This window comes from Pagrus pagrus (genome assembly GCF_965226575.1).
Source record: "Pagrus pagrus genome assembly, chromosome: 9".
In the NCBI taxonomy this organism is placed as follows: Eukaryota; Metazoa; Chordata; class Actinopteri; order Spariformes; family Sparidae; genus Pagrus; species Pagrus pagrus.
In genome coordinates this window covers 25,909,564-25,925,373 of record NC_140193.1, presented here as the reverse complement: position 1 = coordinate 25,925,373, position 15,810 = coordinate 25,909,564, and the positions used below count along the sequence as shown (strand labels likewise).

Below are 15,810 nucleotides of genomic sequence, written 5' to 3'. Positions count from 1 at the left end.
AGTCCTGACAGTTTTTTGTTGTTTCACAATTGCTTCTGAGCCGTTATTGTTGTTTTTCAGTCATAAAGTAGTGATGACACTGCAGTTTTTAAATAATCATTTGTATTTCTTCTTTGATATTTCCCCTCATTTAAAGGGTCTTATAACTTGTAAGGAGCAGTTGAGCAGTGGACTAACTGTGGAAGTGAAAACCCGGCTTGTACACAATAACATTCTGCATATTTCTGCCTTTGTGTAAACCGTTTTTTATCTTTCACCAACAACTTCCATACATGTGCTGTCTGATTACCTCACTGATAAGTTTGGCAGCCTGGGTCGCCTTCTTTATATCAGGACGGTCAACTACACTTGTGTAGTGCAGGTTGGCTTTAGCATCCTTCTTGTAGGAAACCTGTGGTATTGAGCAGAAGAGCAGACAGAATACAGTATGAGGTAATAACTGTCAGAAGAGAAACACAAGAGGCTGTGAAACTATCCAAACACGGAGGCTACTGTATGCTGGAAATTTAAATCAATACAATGTTATATCAGCACAACTGTGGAGATTACTCACGTTGCTCTGAGTCTTGGCCACTGACATGGCGTGCTGAACATCAGGTGGAACAATCATATTGTTATACACTGACTTGCCCTTCTCCTTCTCAAACTTGGCTTTGTACAATTTCTGTAAAGAGAAAAATATTTGTCAAGGCCAGCCGCACAGAAACAGTCCAAGATTATGAGATGGCTGAGCTCATTTTGTTGAGTAAATGTGAGGCGGTCGTACCCCGCTGACGAGCTTGTTGACATTCTTGCTGTGGGCAGTGTCACGAGTCTCAGACAGGGTTGTGAATGAGCCGGACTGCATGTCCTTCTTACTGGCCTCCTTGTATTTGCTCTGCGGATGAAAATGAAACATTAAGAAGACGTGCGTTATTAGAGATTCACATTATTGTCCCATATTGTTTGAAAAATGTATTGACTTCCCTCCCTTCGCTGCATCCATACAAAGAGATACACGTTCTTTTAGATGCACTAAAAGACAGGGTAAGACAGCTACATAGGCACTAAAACTAGAAGTAAAGTCTATCATCAATAAATGAGTGAATCATCAATAAAGCGTTAACTAGTAAAACAAAGTTCTGTTGTTTTTCATGACGATTACACTCCTATTTCATCTTCCACCACTTAAAATATTTACTGAAGGAGGGATTACCCAAATGACAGCATCATTGATGAAAGTCATAAAAAATGCTGTTTAGCGTAACACGTTTTATTCTTAAACCGTACAGTATTTGTAGGTGTAAAAACACTGAATGATACTTACCTCTGATGCCAGAGTGCGCACAGCCTTGGCATGGAGGATTTGAGGAGTGTCCTGGACGGGCACGTAGTGGCCCTTTGCCTTCTCATACTTCTCTTTGTACTTCACCTGGAGGACGGCATGTTAAACATTTAATTCTGTGGTAGTCTTGTTGTTTGGAATGACTCCAGATCCTTTTTGTAATTCAATTCATCACTGAGATGCTAATGAAGACGTGGAAAGACTTACAGTGCTGGCCATTTCATTATTCTTCATAGCCAGGAGAGTTAACTTGTCATCAACCACAGGGATCACACAGCCCTTCATCATCTCTTTGTCATACTTGTACTCAACCTGTGGGGGCAAAATAAGAGCAGCATTATTGGATATAGTCAAAATGAATTGACAATCATACATACAGTAAAGAAGAAGCACCAACTCACATCACTCTGCTGCAGGGAGTTCTTGGCAGCATTGAGGAAGTCGGGCCTGTCTGCTGTCCAGATCCACTTGTTCTTGGTGGCTTCATATTTCTTCTTGTAGTCAAGCTAAAATGAAAAAGGTATGTTGAGTTAATCTCGAATCAATAATGAACATAAAGTGATATTTCCTGATGCCTTCAGTAAAGACCCTTACATTGGTGATGTTCTTGTAGGCCTCCTTGGCAGCACGGATCTCATGAGCCTCAGGGTCCATGTTGATCTGGGCCTTGCTCTTCTCATACACTTCTCTGTACTTCAGCTGCAAGATGCATGAAAAACACAACATCAAACACAAAAATGTATTTCATATTTCATGTGCCTCTGCAAAAAACATGTGTGGGACTTACATTGCTGGTGATGTCCTTGACCTTCTTCATGTGCTGCTGGTGTGGAGTGTCATAAGGCAAGGTGTATCCCTTAGCCTTGGTTTTGTTGTACTCCATCTTGTAGATGATCTAAGGAATAATCATCATCACATAGTGAGGAGCATTTCAAAAGACACCAAAACAAATAATAATCATTAATCAAGCACTTTTTGACTTGATGGACAAAAACTAAAACTTACATCGCTGATCTTCTTGCTGCGTTTGTGAGCCTCATACTCAGGAGTCTCCAGAATGGAGGTGAACTTGTCCTTGGCACGCTCATACTGCTCCCTGTACCTCCACTGATGGAGGACAATAACGTGTAAACACAAGAAAGTTAGTACCACTCATAATCAATTTGACTTTGTAATCATTTGCTTTTATTTAAGTGTATTCTGACAACGTGTCTTGCTTCTAAAGTATGCAGCTAAAGAAAAAAACTGTCCAAGAAAACTGGTGAAAGATACGGTATAAAGAGACGCTGGAGTGCTCTATGAAAGTCAGATTGTTCAGACAATTTCAGGAAGAGAGACAACAATGAACAAGCATAGAATGATGCCATCCTCAAGACAGATGAAGATCAGTTGACTAAAAGCAGTCACTATCTTTTATTAAAGCAGTTATAATGAACTTTCATTCCTCAATTCATCTTCAGCACACTAAAAGATTCTAACACGGTGAAGAATACCTATACAGAAATAGCCAATCTTCTTGCTGATGGTCTTGTTTGCTTATGATGGTCATATAGAGACATCAGCAGTACATTTAAATAGATTTTTAAAAATGTATTTACTGTTGTTTTTCTTGGACAGTTCTCAAACAGTACAAGAGCAATGTAACAGTTGACTAGCATGTATTATGTAACCTTTGACTGACTAAAAAAACTACAATACATGATACGTAATACTGTATGTGATGCCATGCGTGGGTTTATAAAAACATGCTTTATGAAACATGCACAAACATAGAGATAGTTATTTTCCGGGTGATATGAAGACAAGGAGACGTGTTACCAATATTCAGTCATAAAAGTCTGCAGTGCCCACGTACTGTAGGTGACTAATGTGTCCTCAAGTTTCCTGGGGGAGGTCACTGTGTAAACGATTATGGGTGATTCTTCCGGTGCTCTTCAGAACTAGCCTAAGTAGCTAATGCTTCTAAGTGGGCTGTACAATAATAACAGTGTTATTTGGTAATAACTTGATAAAGTCACAAACCTAGACCTTCATGAATGGTCATACGCCATACAAATTGCTCTAAGAAAGCACCGGAAGTCACACCCATAATTTGTGCAAGGTATCAAGGCCAGGAATAAGGTGGATAGATGAAAGTTATGATCAGTCTTTGCAGATGCTTCACTCTGTACAGTAATGCTGCAATATGCTGCATTTCTGACTCTAGATGTGTCTGTCTGCTGCAACTACTGCACTGCATTTAAGGTTAAAGTTAAAGGTTTAGTAATCAAGGGAGTGAAGATGTGATGGAGGGATTAGAGCATGAAAGAGAAGGGCGGAGAAGTGTTAAAGTTAAAGTGAGTTGAATGGAGGGAAGGAGTTTGGGTGAGTCTGTGATGTGATGAGACTTTGTCCAGAAACAGCAGAGAGGATGAAAGCAACCTGATTACTTTCATCTATGCCTGGAAGAGTTTAAACTCCACAGGTCTTATTTTCTGCTTGTTTGTGGACGGGAATCAGAGTTACCATGGTTACCACTCTCTGGCTGTTTACCTTACTGCCCATAGTGGACTGGTAAAGGGCTGTGAGGATGTCAGGGCGGAGTAGCTCATTGCAGCCACTCTTTAGCAGATCCTTTGCTTTGGATTTATACCTTGCCTGTTCACACACGACAACATACACACACACAGCATGCCATAGTTGAGGACAAATGAAAAACAGCAGTAACACTGGGAGGACTGGAGAAGTACTCCGGAGATCCAAGTGTGACAAAGGAGCTGTTTGTCCTCATCTGTGCCTTCAGAGTGACAGAAATCATCAACTTCAGTTTGATGATGGGTTATTTTGACATAATTTTATAATCTTAACTAAATCATCGTTCAGTGAGGGATTGAACTGTCTCTCTGATGGCACGGATAAAGGAGAGTCCTGCTCACTCAAGATAGCGTTCCTACTGCTATTTGAGTGGCAATGTTTACAATAACCTTCATGGGACAAAAAGAAGAGTGAGAACGAGCAGAGACTGATACAGAAGAGAGAGAACTGTATCCTGTATCATAGCCATGCGACGACGACCAGTGGCAGGTCTGTTGACAACCTCATGCACCAGTGTCAGAGGTCTGGAGTTGCGAACCGGAGGAGGCAGGACGGCCGTACAACACGACCAGGACGTTTACCTGGCTCATCTTCCTGTTCTCCCTGGCCAGCTGGTATCTAGGATCATCTGTAGTTATGGTGAACTTATCCTTGTTCTTCTCATAACTAGCTCTGTAGGTCCTCTGCTCAGAATGTCAGAAGGTGGTTAAAAACAAAGGTCCAGAAAACAATGCGCACTGTCATGTGCTGAGACTTTCCAGGGGACAATGGAAGGTTAAAACAAGTTGATACAAAGAATAATGGACATACTATAAACAGCTGGTATTATGGTTTCACGGACAGCTGTTCGTAAACATTCAATGCAATACTCAAATGATACTATGAATTCATACTCTTTTACCTCCAAACTGGCAGTCCCAAAGAGATGCACAGAGACAGAGAAATGTGATTAACAATAAAAGTGTCTATTTCACAAATGGATTGAACAAACTAATTATAATTCTGGTTACACTAAAAAAAACAGAAAATTGGCGGTGATTTACCCAAAAATCTATTTTTTAATTACTGTATTGGGTTTAAGAATGAAGGGACTCACATCATTGATGAGAACAGAGGCGTTCTTGGCAGCCTGGAAGAACGGAGTGTCCGAGGTATACTTGAAGTTTCCTCTGTTCTTCTCAAAGGAAGCTTTGTACAGTCTCTGTTAGAAATCAAGATATCAAACCATTATTAGAACAAGAAAATATCCAACTACATTAAAGATTGATTCATGAAATACCATAAAAAGCATACTAGTCATGAATTTAAGGCATCATAAGCAGTATATGTATGAAATAAACAAAAAGGAGTATTTTTTACAATATCTTATGAAATTACTGACATTTCAGATGGTAAATTATGAGCCTAATAGATCCTCACCTCACTGTACAGCTTCTTGTTCTTCTCAGCCTGCACCAGCTCAGGTGTGTCCCACACAAAGCAGCCAATACCCCTCAGCCATTCCAGGTCCTCCTTGTACTTGACCTAAAGAGGGACATAAAGGAGAATTAATTCAAATATTGCATGGTATGTCAAAGATAGTATATGTCCTTCTGCCTACTGTGGGTATATATTTTACAGTGTGCATCATTTTGGAATGTAAATCAACAGTACTCACGGTGCTGACGTTGTCGTTGACTATTCTGCTGAAGAAGAACTCGGGACGGTCGGGAATGGACTTCCATGTACCCAGAGAGTTGATGTACTTCTCCCTGTATTTAACCTGTGGTGGAGAGAAGAAAACAGTACAAGAGATGAAAGAGGTCAACATTTTATTATTTTTTTAATATATATTATCAGACAGCTAATCAACAACTATTTTTAATTGCTGACCTCGCTGATGTCATCAGTGACTCTGCGGTGGTAGGTGATGTCCAGAGCATCCTTGACTGTGTGGTAGTGGCCCTTGGCGAGCTCAAAGGTCTCTTTGTAACGCAGCTGAAGACATGAAGGACAAAATGTGTCAGATATTCATCACACAAAAATGTAAAGTCATTTTTATAGTCTCTTTTCTTTATCAGTCATCATTATTCAAAGGCAAATGACTCATTTTGCACTGCTTTGTACTGAGTATTTTGTGGTAGGTGTGAAATTTCAAGAAAACTGTTATTATTATCGTACATGACATAAAAAAATCTCTATTAACTAACAAAAAATTTAAGCTTAATTAGTAGCCTCTTCAGGTGAAATAACACAGGTGTAATGTTTAGGTTTACAGACTACTGTTCTGAAATCAGTTGAGAAACATTGAACAGTTAATACCAGACTGTCACTAAAAGTCCTCTCTCTGTATGATATATCTTCAAATTCAAACATGGGTTTACTGCTTAATGGAAGGTTGAGCAGAAGAGCTAGAGGGGGAACTACAAATAATTAGAAAAATGATAAACCCTGCTTCGTGGCAGTGATGTAGATAAAATTGTTTGTTATGAAGCATACTCACGTCACTGGACTGGAAGTAGGATTTCTTGGCACGGATCAGGAGAGGTGTATCAGCAATGGCCGTGTATCTGTGCTTCATCTTCTCATATTGCTCTTTGTATTTGTTCTAAGGGAAGAAATCATTCATGTAACATGCTAGAAATAGAATTAAATAGAAATACAAACACTATTAAGATATTTGTATTTATGTCATATGGAGGTAAGTTATGAAGGTGTAAGGAATCTCATGCAAAAATAAAGAAGAAATGAGGAAGGGGAAGACTTACATCACTGTAGACCACTTTCATCTTTCTGGCATGGTCCATGTTTGGAGTTTCAGATTCTGGAGTGAAATGAGCTCTCTCCTTAGCAGCCAAATCTATGTACAGGTACTGCAGAGAAACAGAGAAAAAAATGATAAGATTACCAGAAAAGACAAGAATCCATGTAAAACAACTCATCCAGTGAGTAACGGCTGTCTGAACTTGCCTTGTTAGTCAGCTGTTGGGCCCATTTGGCTCTCTGGATGTCCACACCGTCCACTGTGGTAGTGACTTTAGCCATTTCCTCCTTGCTCTGGGCTTTGTAGATCATCTGAAAATAGAGGAGCAGAAAAAGTCAAGTCCAGAGTTCAATTCAATCTGTTTGAAATCTTTATTTTTTCACAGAATACAAAAACCTTTTTGAAAACAAGCTTTTTAAATTTAACTACAAGGACATTTATTTTATTTGGAGGCCTGGCAATAAAAAATGAGACTGTTCATATAATGTGTGCGTCTGGGGAAAACAACTCACGTTGCTCATGTGGCTCTTAAGCTCAGTCACACGAGTATATTCTGGTGTGTCCAGGACCACGGAGTAGTTGGCGAGGTTCTTCTTTGCCTCCACTGGATAGTTCACCTTTAGAAGTGAAAAACAAGCCACACAAATGACCGTGAAGCCACTGCAAGACGCTGACTATGAAATGAAAATGAATGACATACAGCAATATTCAATCTAAATGGAAACACATACCCTTTGCTTGGTGATGTTGCGCACGTGGACCATCTCTGGAGTGTCATACAAGAAGCAGCCAATGCCTCTCAGCCACAGCAGGTCCTCTTTGTATTTCAGCTAAAAACAAAATGATTTCCCCATTTTCAACAAAAGTTTTAAAGTTAATTTTGTGACAATGTGCATCAAATGTATTCTTCTTTTTAACATACATCGCTGGTGATCTCATTGACATGGTAGCAGTGCATCAGCTGGGGCGTGATGGGCATAGAAATCAGCTGGCCTTTGGTGTTGTTGTATTTCTCTCTGTACCACAACTAGAATGAGAAGGGATCACAAAGATGGCATGAATAAAAAATACTACATTATGAATAAAAATGGGAACATGATTGACATAAACTGTGTGAAAATAGGTCAATACATCGCTGAGGTGTTCCTGGTTCATCTTGACTTGTTTGATATCAGGGGTGTCGTAGGTTGTGTGGATCTTGTCCTTTTGTTTGTGGTAGACCTCCCGATACAGACGCTGGGGAAGAAGAAGGTAACAAATGTGTTTTATCCTGTAGTCATGTATATCTCCATCAACACTAACGTGTCTGATGTCAACAATAGCAGCAGCGTCTTATCTTACTTCGTTGGAGATCTTGTTAGCCTTCCTTGAGTTGACAAAGTTGACACCCTCTGGGTGAAGAGTGTAGGCTTTAGCCTTCGTCATCTCATAGGCCTCCTTGTACTTTACCTGCACAAATATAAGTAAAAGAGCAACATCAGAAATACATGAGCAAAAAGGTTTGATTGCAGTCAAAAGAATGGAATAACTGGATGACTGAAGACAGTGACAGCACTTACATCGCTGGCGACAATGCTATTCTTCTTAGCCTGCTTGATGAGCGGGGTGTCGTTGGGCAGGGAGTAGCCAGTGGGCATGAAGCTCTTGTTGGCCTCCTTGTACCAGTTCTGAGAGAGGCCAAGACAACACAGTGAGACAAGATGCATTCAGCTTGAACAGAAACACGCATATTGGCTGACCAGTCTTAAAATGAAAACGTATGTGAAATCTCAAAGTACTGCTCACACAACAGTGTGTGTTGTGTATATATTTTTCTAAATATTCTCACATTATACACACTGTACATATCAGATGGTAATTTCTAAGCAAGTAAGCTGAATGTAATGGAATATTATCATCACTCACATCACTCTGGATGTAGTTAGCCAGGCGTGCCCTTTCTGTTTCAACAGTAACAGCAGGAGCAGTGTTGGTGCCCTTGACATTGGCGTTGTAATCATAACGGTAGTGCAGCTGGAAATAGAGAAGAAAGAAAAAAGATGAGATTTATGTTCGTGATTTTTTTAATGTAATGAAATATACTCATGAGTTGACATTGTTAACAACATTTATAGAGTCACTTACATCGCTCAGGTTCTGAGCATTCTGCTTGGCCGTCTCGTACACGGGAGTGTCTGTCACCACTGAGTACTCCTTGAAAGCCTCAACACCTTTGGCTCTGTACTTGTTCTGGAATAAAAACCCAAGAATGTGGCCGTCAGCATCAGCTCTGATTAAACAATAGGCAGTATGGAGGATTTACTGTAAGGGAAAATAATGAAAGCTGTTTGAGTGCCAAACAGAAGAGGGGTGTAAAGAAAAATTGAACAAGATAAATGACCGCAGTAAACCAAATAACTTAAGAGGATTGGAAAAAGAGGGGAGAATTAGAATTAATGCAGTGGGTGGGCTAACCTCACTCTGAAGATCACCAGCATGCTTGACACGGAGGATCTCTGGTGTGTCCCAGGCGTAGCAGCCGATACCCTTCAGCCAGTTCAGGTCATCCTTGTAGAAGATCTGTGAAGTGCACACGACAAAACACACAAGTTAAGTGACTATGACAGACGTGTTTGTATATAAATTGGTATAAACCAGACCCTTTTTGTATGCACTCAAGAAGTCTGGGCACTAATAAGGCTACAGTATGCAGTAACAAGCAGAATATCAAGCTGAGGGCAGTTACTTACGTCACTGAGCTGCTCGTTGACTTTGCGTGCTTGGACGTACACCTGCATGTCAGGCAGGCATATCCACTGGTGCAGGTACTTGCGGTAGCCGATTTCGCTGACGGTAGACTGGGTGTTGCGGGCAGACAGGATCTCCAGCATGTCTGCGGGGATGTGGTTCTTGGCCTTGGTCTTCTCATAGCTCTCTTTGTACAGGCGCTATTAAAGATGGACAACAGATGTTCTTACTTTTTTGTTATCAGTTCTGGCATAATGGATGCAAATATTATATTTTTAGACAAATAATATGGATATTTTCCTGTGTATATTGTACTACTTATGTCTTTTAGTTTTATTGTGATATGTTTGTGTTATTACTTTCATTGTTTTTCAGTGATTTCATTGTAATTTGAATTTTTTTTTCAAATTTTCATTTGAATTGTTTGTATATATAAGACCTTAGAAATAAAGCAACCCTGTGATTTTCTGGTTTACTTTGAAGTTTTGCCCTCATGTGTTGTGTGCTGCTTTTCAATTCCTCCCTTTGTGTGAATTACCCGCCCCTTTTCCGTGTTCACCTGTGTCTCGTTTATTAATCAGCCCCTCGTGTGCATATAGTCTGTGTGCTCCCTGATGTCTTTGTCAGTTCGTCCTCTGTGATTCACCTGTTTTGTTCACCTGAGCCTGTTCCCATGTCTTCCACTGTCTCCCCGTGTCTCCGTGTGGTATGTTCCTAGTTTTTTGTTCCTCGTGTTTTTCCAGATTAGAACTTTGCTTTTGGTTGTGCATTGTTTGAGCTTTTTGTGTTGTGACTTTGTGTTTACACGTCCTGGTTTTTTGCATTATATGGTTTTTGGATTTTTCCCGCTGTTTATTAAAGCTCGTTTTTAGTTCCCAATCCTGTTTCCCTCCTGTGTGTTTATGCATTTGGGTCCTCACCACCTACACTGACCAAATGTCACAAACCCCTTCTAAAGGAAACTGTCAACCTATGTTGAAATATTTTGGTGTAAAGAAGATGGGAGAAATAACCAAATAAAGAATAGTTTTCACAGAAAACAGAGCTACTCTACCAGTGCAGCTCTGATATTCCTAATTATAAGAAATGCAGAGATGTGGAAGAAGAAATGGCTTTAACTTACATCCAGGACCAGCTTTCCAGCTTTGACGCAGCGAGCAGTGGCGGGATCGTCCTCCAGAGACTTGGGCAGACTGTAGAGGGATTTGAACTTCTCATAATCCTCCTTGTACTTCACCTAAAGGGGAAATGGCATTCATATTGTCTTTTAATGTGAAGAAAATCCCGGCATGGTAGTAACATGGAATGCAATTAACTGAACTCACGTTGCTGAGAATGACTTTCTGCACTTTGGCGTGTTGCAGGGCGTGGGCGTCGTGTGGAATCTGGTAGCTCTTGGCTTTGATTTTGTCCCAGGCATCAGTGTAGTTTTTCTGTTGACAGAAAAGCCAGAAATGTATCAACAAGTTGTTGTGTGTGAGCATCCACTTTATAATGACGATGTCTTGTAAAAATGTTTTAATATATTTATCTTTACTTACGTTACTGAAGTAGTGCTTGAAGTTGTGGCATCTGGCGTAGTCGTAGGTATCCAGTACAGTAGTGTACAGGTGCTTCTCCTTATGATAAGCCTCCCTGTAGGTCAGCTGTCAATGACCAGGATTTAATTAATGCACTCAATTAGGCGTTTTGAACTCAATCACTCTCTCTCTGTGTTTTTAAAAGTCCAGCTCACTCACCTCACTGGCCCAGGTGTGACCCAGGACAGCAGTCACATAAACTGGGGTGTCTGTCACAATGGAGTAATTGTTGAACTCTTTCTTGGCTTCTTCTCTGTATTTAAGCTATAAGGGAAGATATTTTGTGGGTAAATTATCACAGTTCCACCAACACAAGAATGAAATTATTTTGTATTTTCTAAGGAAGGTTAAAAAAAAACAAAACATCTTCAATACACCACAGTAAATGATCAATAACATTTCTGAAGGTTTCCTGTGATCTTCCATGTTGTTACTCACATCACTCTGCAGCTCGTAGGACTTCTTGGCACGGAGGATCTCTGGTGTGTCCCAGACAAAGCAACCAATACCCTTCATCCAGTTCAGGTCATCCTTGTAGAAGACCTGTTAAATGACAACAGCAAAAAGCACAACATTTTTATGTTCAATAAGAGAGAGAAAATCTGGATTTTTGTATACTCTTACTTGCAATCTAATCTATTACTGTATATACTGTTTATCAAGTTGATATCTAAACAAACGTTTGTCTTGGCATAGAGTTGCTTGGTTACTTTGGAGTGCAAAATAACTGCTTTCACTCAATTATTAAAGACGAAAGCTTTTATCAAATACTGATATATAAAGATGGTTATCAAGTAAAATCCCTGTATATCTACAATAACATCTTTAAAACAGTTACAACATGAGTTTGCCCAATCCTCTGCCACAAGATGTTGCACATTAAGCATGTACAAGTCAGCAAATGAGCACTGGAAGAAGGACCTACATCACTGAGAATCTCGTTGGTCTTGCGGGCACGAATGGCGTCCTCCTGATCAGGATGGCATGTCCACTGGTGCAGGTAGGTGCGGTAGAGAACGTCGCTCAGCATATCCTGGCACCGCTTTGCTACCTGGTTAGCGATGATGTCGGGTGGGAGGTGGGTCTTGGTCTTGGTCTGATGGTAATCCTTATGGTAGACCCTCTATAAAGACACAGAACCCATGGAAGGTTACTGGCAATGTCATTAACAGTGTGAAACAAATGGACCCTAACCCTAAATTAAAGTTAATGTGGATTATAACAAATGTAAATCATAATCTTTTGTCATTCAAGCATTGAATTCAATTCATTGAGTATTAAGTAAGTAATATATAATTTAAAGTTAATCTGGCCCAAGTATGTAGCAGACCATTTACCTGATGAAAAGGTGATCTTTCACTTTACTAAACGTTAAACGTATGTGCCTTGAAATAGTATCAAAATGCTTTGATATGTATGGGATAAATGCACAAACTATTATTGACATCTTACCAGTCCCTTGTTCTTCTCCTGGTCTCCACAGCGCATCACCTCAGGGAAATCCACCAGGGTAGAAGCCATGTAGTGACCCTTTGCCTTCTCATGGGCATCCTTGTACTTGGCCTAGTAGGATCCGAAACAATGAAACTCTTAATTTTGTTTTACATACTACAAAAAGAAAATGTGAGTCCATGTGATTTTTGTCTTATCAGCACAGGGAAGTATAAAGAAGACTCTCACATCACTAGCAATATCCCTGCCCTTCTTGCCAGAGAGAAGTGGGATGTATTCATGGTCCAGCTGGTAGCCTGTCGCCTTAGAATCGTCCCAGGCCAATTTGTAGAGTTTCTGAAATCACACAGAGTAGGCAAGGTCTTTTAAAAAGGCTGATTCGATATGTGATATACAAATTAACAAAAATCATGTATCAAAGAATAAATGAAAGAAGTAGCTAAATATTCTACATTACCTCACTGATGTTCTTGCTGACCTCCCTGCTATGGGCCAGTTGAGGAGTGTCTTCTGAACCAATGTACTGACCCTTTTCTGCATTGAAAGTCTCTTTGTACTTCAGCTAAAGCAGAAAGAAAAAACAGAATTTCGATTTCAGATGTAACTATTACTTATTGACATTCCACTTGAAATGCAGCTGTTTAAAAAAAAAGATTTTTACTTACATCACTGAGGTTGGCAGCGTTAACCCTCGCCAAGATAAGCTCAGGGCGGTCTACAATCAGGGTGAATTTTCCAAAGCAGTCTTTGGCATTCTTCGTGTAGAACCTCTGCAAGTAAAATTACAGTCTCACAGTGAGACACAATGAAGTGACACAAAAATGTGCTTTAAGAAAATTGCCAAATCAGAAGACTGAATACAATACAGTAAACATACATCGTTGAGTATCTCCTGGGCCTTCTTGACCTTGACGTGTTCAACAGATTCAGCTGCCACCCAGCCACAACCACGGAGCCATTCCAAATCAGCCTTGTACACATTCTGAAGACAGAAACCACGTTGCACGTTAAGATTGAAGATTCACTTTAATGTGTATGAGATAAATAAGCCCTCAGTTGTTGTGACTAGCACTCACATCGCTCTGAAGATCATAGGCTTTGCGGGCCTGCGTGACGTCATTGGAGTCTGGCAGGCAAGTCCACTGGTGTAGGCGCGTTCTGTAGTTGTCATCATTGACTTGTCTCTGGCATTTCTTGGCCAGTTCAAACTGCAGCATGTCCACTGGCAGGTGGAACTTGGTCTTGGACTTCATGAAGTCCTTCTTGTACAGGGCATCACTGGCAATTCTGGCTGAGTTAAGAGCCAGCATGAGCAGAGGGTCGTCTTCGACGCAGCGAGCACCGATGTGGTGGCCGACCTGCTTACGGTATGCCTCAAGGTATTTGTGCTACAGGACAGAGGGAAATCAGTATCTACATTGTTGTTGTGCCGTCAAATAAATTAAGAATAACTTGTTTTCATTAAGGAAGAAGAAAGATGCAACTTTGCCCCTCTACTCACATTACTCTGCACTTTAGAAGTTTGGATGCACTGCTTGATTGGTACAGCATCTCCAGGCATGAAGTAACCTGTGGCTTTGACCTTATCCCAATCTTTGGTGTACAGTTTCTGCAAGAGATGGAAATAGTTGTTATGGTTTATGATTGTGCATTGCTCTTAAGCTGATAATAATACAGGATAAACTGCTATGTACTGCAACTAACGACTGTTTTCATTATTGATTGATCTGCTGATTGTTATCATGATAAACCGATTTATCAATTAGTCCATAGAAATGTCAAAAATTGAGAAAAATGCTCATGACAAAGTCCCAGAGCCCAAAGTGACATCTTCAGATTGCTTCAATTGTCCTACCATCAGTCCAAAACCCAAAGAGTTCTCATTTACTGTCATAAATGATGAAGAAGAGCAGCAAATCTTTACATTTAAGAAGCTGGAACCAGCAAAAGTTTGACATTTTTGCTTAAAAATGACTTAAACAATTATTTGACCATAAAAATAGTAAGCAAATAATTTTCTTCTGAATGACTAATCGATTAATTATTGCAGCTTATTGCAGCTTTAAAACTGGTACAGGACAAAGTCTTGTTGATTTTGAACACGTAGCAAATCTTACCGGGTGAACGTTCTTCGCCACCTCTCTGGCTGTGGCAAGAGTTGGAGTGTCCACCAGTGTGTACTTGGTCTTGTCCTGGTGCCAGGCTTCACGATAGGTGGCCTGAGAGGTGTGAGAAATTAAAATTTGGTTACCAAAAAAACTCTAATCTGCAATTATTCTATCAGGTAGTAAACCGAAGAGAAGACTAAATTATCCAAACAGGGATTCATCCTTACCTCATTGAGGACACCAGCAGCATTCTTGGCACAGATCATGTCGACTCTGTCGACTGGAACTGTAAATTTCTGTTCATCCAACTTGACACGATAGCCTCTCTATGAAAAAGCAAGAAAGATATGTGGAATAAGAACAATATCTTTACAAATGAATATAAATGTTTTTGATTTTGAACTAAAAAGTCAAATTGTAGTTCAACTTACATCAGCCAGGATCTTCTGTGCATGCTTCACCTTCAAAACATCCACACACTCATGTGGAATCCATCCACATCCTCGCAACCACTCCAAATCAGCTTTGTACACAGCCTGAGGAAACAGAACAGGAGAGTTGTTTTTATGTTTCCATGAAATTCAAAATGTATGCAGACAATTACCACAAAGTGAGAGTTTCTTGTGCTGAAATCGGTGTATAGAGAGTATATATAACATCAAATGATGGGAGATATATTTGATGATTGTTACAATAGTGTATGTAAATGAGTACAATCCACGAGCACTAGGATCAACCTACATCGCTCTGCAGATCGTAGGCCTTTCTGGCCTGGACCACATCGGTGGAGTCTGGCAGACAAGTCCACTGATGCAAAAGAGTTCTGTAGTTGAAGTCATTGACTTGGATTTGGCATTTCTTGGCCAGCTCAAGTGTCAGCATGTCTACTGGCAGGTTGAACTTGGTCTTGGACTTGTTGAAGTCCTTCTTGTACAGGGCATCACTGGCAATCTTGGCTGAGTTCATAGCCAGCATGATCAGAGGGTCGTCCTGGACGCAGCGGGCACCGATGTGGTGGCCGACCTGCTTACGGTATCCCTCATGATACTTGTACTAAAACAGAAGAGATAAAATGTGAATGAAAAGTCAGACAGTATCTCAATTATCAACTTGTTGTATTTAAACCTTATCCATATTTTCTCCTTACATCACTGACGATATCTCTGGAAGCTCTAGCCTTCAACACAGAGATGGCATCCTCCTTGATATGGTAGCCTTTGGCCTTCTGGTCATCCCATGCTTTTGAGTACAGTTTCTGCACAGAACAAAAAGTATGTTTAAAAACACTATAAGACATTGGGC

At 40.3% G+C, this 15,810-nt stretch overlaps 1 protein-coding gene across 5 annotated transcripts in view; it reads right to left on the bottom strand.

Moving 5' to 3' along the window:
• neb (nebulin) overlaps nucleotides 1-15,810 on the bottom strand; it is a 67,151-nt gene that overhangs the window by 16,587 nt on the left and 34,754 nt on the right. For all 5 annotated transcript variants that reach the window (XM_084362782.1, XM_084362785.1, XM_084362784.1 and 2 more), the window contains 45 exons: nucleotides 15,656-15,763; nucleotides 15,250-15,561; nucleotides 14,940-15,044; nucleotides 14,736-14,834; nucleotides 14,518-14,619; nucleotides 13,902-14,009; nucleotides 13,477-13,788; nucleotides 13,278-13,382; nucleotides 13,066-13,170; nucleotides 12,858-12,962; nucleotides 12,629-12,736; nucleotides 12,401-12,511; nucleotides 11,874-12,071; nucleotides 11,387-11,491; nucleotides 11,108-11,212; nucleotides 10,910-11,014; nucleotides 10,694-10,801; nucleotides 10,492-10,605; nucleotides 9,371-9,568; nucleotides 9,096-9,200; nucleotides 8,766-8,870; nucleotides 8,547-8,654; nucleotides 8,201-8,308; nucleotides 7,983-8,090; nucleotides 7,773-7,877; nucleotides 7,564-7,668; nucleotides 7,373-7,471; nucleotides 7,154-7,258; nucleotides 6,848-6,952; nucleotides 6,646-6,750; nucleotides 6,381-6,485; nucleotides 5,771-5,875; nucleotides 5,556-5,660; nucleotides 5,318-5,422; nucleotides 4,995-5,099; nucleotides 4,480-4,581; nucleotides 2,330-2,431; nucleotides 2,112-2,219; nucleotides 1,919-2,023; nucleotides 1,726-1,830; nucleotides 1,532-1,636; nucleotides 1,307-1,411; nucleotides 767-877; nucleotides 554-664; nucleotides 290-391 (listed from right to left, as the gene is read on the bottom strand). In XM_084362782.1, the coding sequence (XP_084218908.1) occupies nucleotides 290-391; nucleotides 554-664; nucleotides 767-877; nucleotides 1,307-1,411; nucleotides 1,532-1,636; nucleotides 1,726-1,830; nucleotides 1,919-2,023; nucleotides 2,112-2,219; nucleotides 2,330-2,431; nucleotides 4,480-4,581; nucleotides 4,995-5,099; nucleotides 5,318-5,422; nucleotides 5,556-5,660; nucleotides 5,771-5,875; nucleotides 6,381-6,485; nucleotides 6,646-6,750; nucleotides 6,848-6,952; nucleotides 7,154-7,258; nucleotides 7,373-7,471; nucleotides 7,564-7,668; nucleotides 7,773-7,877; nucleotides 7,983-8,090; nucleotides 8,201-8,308; nucleotides 8,547-8,654; nucleotides 8,766-8,870; nucleotides 9,096-9,200; nucleotides 9,371-9,568; nucleotides 10,492-10,605; nucleotides 10,694-10,801; nucleotides 10,910-11,014; nucleotides 11,108-11,212; nucleotides 11,387-11,491; nucleotides 11,874-12,071; nucleotides 12,401-12,511; nucleotides 12,629-12,736; nucleotides 12,858-12,962; nucleotides 13,066-13,170; nucleotides 13,278-13,382; nucleotides 13,477-13,788; nucleotides 13,902-14,009; nucleotides 14,518-14,619; nucleotides 14,736-14,834; nucleotides 14,940-15,044; nucleotides 15,250-15,561; nucleotides 15,656-15,763 (5,352 nt within the window). The remainder of the gene's footprint in view (nucleotides 1-289; nucleotides 392-553; nucleotides 665-766; nucleotides 878-1,306; nucleotides 1,412-1,531; nucleotides 1,637-1,725; nucleotides 1,831-1,918; nucleotides 2,024-2,111; nucleotides 2,220-2,329; nucleotides 2,432-4,479; nucleotides 4,582-4,994; nucleotides 5,100-5,317; nucleotides 5,423-5,555; nucleotides 5,661-5,770; nucleotides 5,876-6,380; nucleotides 6,486-6,645; nucleotides 6,751-6,847; nucleotides 6,953-7,153; nucleotides 7,259-7,372; nucleotides 7,472-7,563; nucleotides 7,669-7,772; nucleotides 7,878-7,982; nucleotides 8,091-8,200; nucleotides 8,309-8,546; nucleotides 8,655-8,765; nucleotides 8,871-9,095; nucleotides 9,201-9,370; nucleotides 9,569-10,491; nucleotides 10,606-10,693; nucleotides 10,802-10,909; nucleotides 11,015-11,107; nucleotides 11,213-11,386; nucleotides 11,492-11,873; nucleotides 12,072-12,400; nucleotides 12,512-12,628; nucleotides 12,737-12,857; nucleotides 12,963-13,065; nucleotides 13,171-13,277; nucleotides 13,383-13,476; nucleotides 13,789-13,901; nucleotides 14,010-14,517; nucleotides 14,620-14,735; nucleotides 14,835-14,939; nucleotides 15,045-15,249; nucleotides 15,562-15,655; nucleotides 15,764-15,810) is intronic.